This window comes from Gossypium hirsutum, chromosome D07 (assembly GCF_007990345.1).
Source record: "Gossypium hirsutum isolate 1008001.06 chromosome D07, Gossypium_hirsutum_v2.1, whole genome shotgun sequence".
In the NCBI taxonomy this organism is placed as follows: Eukaryota; Viridiplantae; Streptophyta; class Magnoliopsida; order Malvales; family Malvaceae; genus Gossypium; species Gossypium hirsutum.
Genome location: NC_053443.1, coordinates 58,676,339 through 58,680,465, shown reverse-complemented (window position 1 = coordinate 58,680,465; position 4,127 = coordinate 58,676,339). Strand labels below are relative to the sequence as shown.

The 4,127-nt window shown below is 37.3% G+C and overlaps 1 protein-coding gene across 1 annotated transcript; it reads right to left on the bottom strand.

Annotated features, from left to right (window-relative positions):
• Positions 1-2,191: 2,191 nt before the first annotated feature.
• LOC107904816 (uncharacterized) lies at positions 2,192-3,699 on the bottom strand. Its single transcript, XM_016831312.2, has 3 exons — positions 3,602-3,699; positions 2,995-3,513; positions 2,192-2,879 (listed from the first exon to the last, which is right to left on the bottom strand). The coding sequence occupies exons 1-3, from the start codon at positions 3,696-3,698 to the stop codon at positions 2,296-2,298; spliced, it is 1,200 nt and encodes a 399-aa protein (XP_016686801.1). The 5' UTR covers position 3,699; the 3' UTR covers positions 2,192-2,295.
• Positions 3,700-4,127: the final 428 nt, after the last annotated feature.

The window sequence follows — 4,127 nt, the reverse complement described above, 5'->3', positions numbered from 1 at the left end:
TTTATTTTTATTATTGTTTTACTTGATGTTCATTTATTTATTTATATGTCCATAATTTTTTTAAATGTTTTAGTTTTTTTTACTTGTTATTGTATATACATGATTGATTTGTTCTTTATTATTTTTTGTTTTTTCTCATATTATTTTTGTTTACATTATCATATTTATTGTTCCATTATGCATATTAACATCATACTTCAAAAAGAATTTTTTTTTTCTAAATAAGACAATATTTTGCGTTTGGAAATTCGAGAAAACGTGTCCTAATGTGCTGGGTTTCAATTTCTCGTTCGACCAAATAGCCAAATATCCTTCTAAAATTTCAAAGTAGGACAATATTTTAATTTTGGAAATTCGAGAAAATGTGCCCTAATGTGCTGGGTTTCGATTTTTTCGTTCAACCAAATAGCCAAATATCCTATTAAAAATTCAAAGTAAGGCAATATTTTGCGTTTGGAAATTCGAGAAAACGTGCCCTAACATGCTGGGTTTCAATTTCTCATTTGACTAAATAGCCAAATATCCTCTTAAATCTCAATCCATGTCATTCGAGTTTTTTTAAGGATCGTAGTTTAAATCTCTTTAAAGTTTTCAATCTTCTACATTAAGACATTAATTAATCAAGTAGGTACCAATTTTGGGCGTTACGAGGGTGCTAATCCTTCCTCGTACGTAACTGACTCCCGAACCTATTTTTCTAAATTTTGTGGACCAAAATTATTGTTTTAATAAAATTAAATTGTTTATTAAAAACAACCACTTTTCAAGGTGGCCCGATCACACCTTATCAAAAAAAGATTGGTGGCGACTCCTATATTCGTTTTCATTTTTAAAATCTAAGTCGACCCCGTTTTATAAAAAAAAAGGTGTCAACACCCTAGATTAAACACTCTATTAGTCACATCCAGACCGCCGGACGTCAACAACCTATAGCAAATATTTTCATAATCGTCAATGGCTAATGCTATACCCTTGGGTTCACAGCAGCCCAATCCTCATTCCCAGTGCACGTCACAATTTTGATTCTTGTCTAATGCATTCGAAGCACAGCAAAAGGCTCTAGACAGAACACAAAGACAACTAGAACAGTTCCTTAAAATCCACAAAGACCAACAAAGAACCACTACATGTCCTTCAAAACCTGTTGTGCCTGATGAAAGCTCGACTTTAGCCATAGAGCCCCCATACAAGTAATCAAGCCAAAGCGCGCTTCAACCTCCATCAAAGCGTAAAACAAAAAGTTACCAACCCAAGGCAGTAGATCTTGTAGAGCCGGCCGTAGCCTTGAAGTAGGAGTTAAAGAATATAAAATAGCCAACTCAGAATGACTTTTAGTGGTTAGCGTGCTCATAACCCATTATCCCTTGTTATTCGACAACTCTCAGTGCCTACTAAAGTCAAACTATCGCCAGAAGTTTATGATGGCTCCATCAATCCTCTGGACCATTTGAACCATTTCAAGGCTTTTCATTATCTCAGGAATGTTCATGATCCATCCAGTGTCTTATCTTCCCAACTACACTCAAAGGACCTACTAGACAATGGTGCTATTCGCTGGCACTAGGATTGATCATGAATTTTGACCAGTTGAGCAAAAATTTCGTGGTGCATTTCGACAGCTACAAAGACACCTTAAGAACCTTAGCAAAGCTTGATGTTGATTACCCAAAATCAGGAAGAGATGCTACAGGAGTATATCTGATGTTTTCATACAACAACGTTGGAAGTTAAGGAGCTGAACAATGAATGGGCGATCCAAGTGTTTATCTCATGCGTAAGATAGAGGCCCTTGAGGTATGCGCTGACAGATGCACAACCAAGTAGACTCTACCAAGTATACGAGAAGGGTATGCGCAAGTCGAAGCAGAGGAGGTCGAATTGGCTAAAGGAAAAGGGAATATAATGGAAAAGATTTCTAATGAAGTAAGGGTAAACTATATTGTTGGGTACGGATAAGTTTTCGTTTTGAACGGTTTTTAAAATTATTTTTTTAGTCACTCGTCAGTTAATTGTTAATGAAATAGTACAGTGACACCTTTTTAGCTGACCAAAATATGCATGCGGATTTATAGTATTCACTTAATCTTCAAATGGTGCGTTTGCACCAATAATTACTCTTCAATCCATTCCAACCCCATTTACTTTAATGTTCTAATCTATAAGATAAAAATCCAAATATAAATCACTTCCAAAAAATCAAAGGGTTTCTAATCCACTTGAATAAACAGAATTTTGATGTCAACAAAAAAGCCTTGCTCAACTACGTAGCTGAAGAATTGCATATACTAGAGCGCATTACCATAGAATCACTATGAGCAATAACAGAGAAATCAAAATGTTGGGGTTGATTACGATTCTCAGGCTATTGGAAGAGAGCGAGAGCAAGACTACATCGTCAACCACTGGACCGCAAAAAATACCGTCTTTTGTCTGACTTGTTGTGAAGCTTGAAAAACTTATTGGAGTTGTAGCATTTGGATCTACCTCGAACTTGATTGAAGATTTCTCTGCTGATCCTGTCCCATTACTTCTTATTGTAAAATTCTGAGCTACTGATCCGGCTCGAACTTCTACGATAAAATCTCCTTCACAGGCATTGTTAGCATCTCCTAGTATGAACTCCAGATTATATGCAGAACCTTTTGCAAGTGTTACTTCAGTATGTATGCCAGCTGAAACACCTGATACAATCTCCACTGCAGCATTGCCATGGGGCACAAAAAAGTGCTCGGAGTCTATATATTTGATTGTCCCAACCACAGCCCATTGACTTAATGGCGATTGAACTGGACTTGATGCGGAATCAAGTAGAATCCCTTCGGTGGAGTTGCTTAAGAAATCTGGGCCAAATTCGAATCCTCCATTCAGCAGCAGGTTATCTGTGTCCAATAAAAATATACAAAGCTGTTAGGGAAGATATTGGAAAAAATCTTCGACATACCCTGGCTATCATATTCCGGATTCCATCTGAATATTACGAGCAATTGTTAGTACCTTTGCCTTGAACCAGATTTTCTACTGCTTTGACAAGTAATGAGTCGATGACCGGCCAACATGTGGAGTTATCATCAGATTCAACTGATTGGCTTTCAAAGAGGAGGTTAACAGTTTCGTCCTGACCGCTAAGGCCTAGGTACAGGCCATAGCTCTGCCATGCTTGCTTCCCGTAATTCTGCTTGAAAGAGAAGATCCCCTGGTTGTCTGGTCCTGACACTGTTATATTAGCATTGGCTGAACAATTCTGACCACCTGGAGCTAAAGTAAATGTAAGTATATATTCCATGTAATCGCCGTTGGCTTGGAAAGTCTGGTTGATTTTGGCATCTTGACCCAATTGTATGGCATGTCCATTATCTGGCAACGCCATGATTCGACCAGCTGTTACATACTGAACTGTCCCTTGGAATGTCCATCCTGGGATCGTGTTGTTTTCATTCAGCAACACAAACGGGACACTGCTGTTTCCGGTCAAGTTCTTTGGTGGCGACTCAAAGTCGGAATTCTGAAGATAATCTGTGAATAAAGTGAATGTCTTACACGTGTAACAATTATATGCAAAGCCAAAGAAGGGGAAAAATAAAGAAAATGGAGCTTTGTTTACCTGCAGATGCAAATCCAAGGAAGAAAAAGAGGAAGAAAATGGAAAGCAATAGAGGGTGCTGCATGTTTTGGATTGAGATAGAAGAAGAGGAAGTCATTAAGCTGAGTATATATATGTGAAGGAGTTGACTTGGAGTTTAATTGATTATCAAATTAAAAGTCCTACGAGTTGCTGCAATGGTGGATCCATGTAGTCATTAGTCGACGTCGAGCTGGCCTGTTCACATTTAAGAAAGTCAAACATAAAAAGGAATTGTGGCATGTTATATTTTCTAACATTGCTGATATTTTAAAGACAAAGATAGTCAAATTCTATGCACGATAGAACCCTTCTTTCATGGATGGGGTCCTCCATGAGAGCAAGTTCAAAGTCAATGGATCCCATGGCAATTGGTATTTATAATTGATAGTTATTTATTTTCTAAATTTATGAGGAAAACTACATTGTAGTGACCCTTTGTAAATGAAAAATTGGGGTATTTTTCCAAGTAAATCAAAATTGCAATAACTTGCTCTTCTCTCTTGGT

What these genes read in the sequence shown, in the direction of transcription:
- LOC107904816 (XM_016831312.2), bottom strand. Translation starts at nt 3,698, where the DNA reads ATGACTTCCTCTTCTTCTATCTCAATCCAAAACATGCAGCACCCTCTA. An exon ending in CCTTGGATTTGCATCTGCAG is followed by an intron (nt 3,514 to 3,601) that starts GTAAACAAAGCT and finishes CTTTATTCACAG; the next exon opens with ATTATCTTCAGAATTCCGAC. An exon ending in AAATCTGGTTCAAGGCAAAG is followed by an intron (nt 2,880 to 2,994) that starts GTACTAACAATT and finishes TATTGGACACAG; the next exon opens with ATAACCTGCTGCTGAATGGA.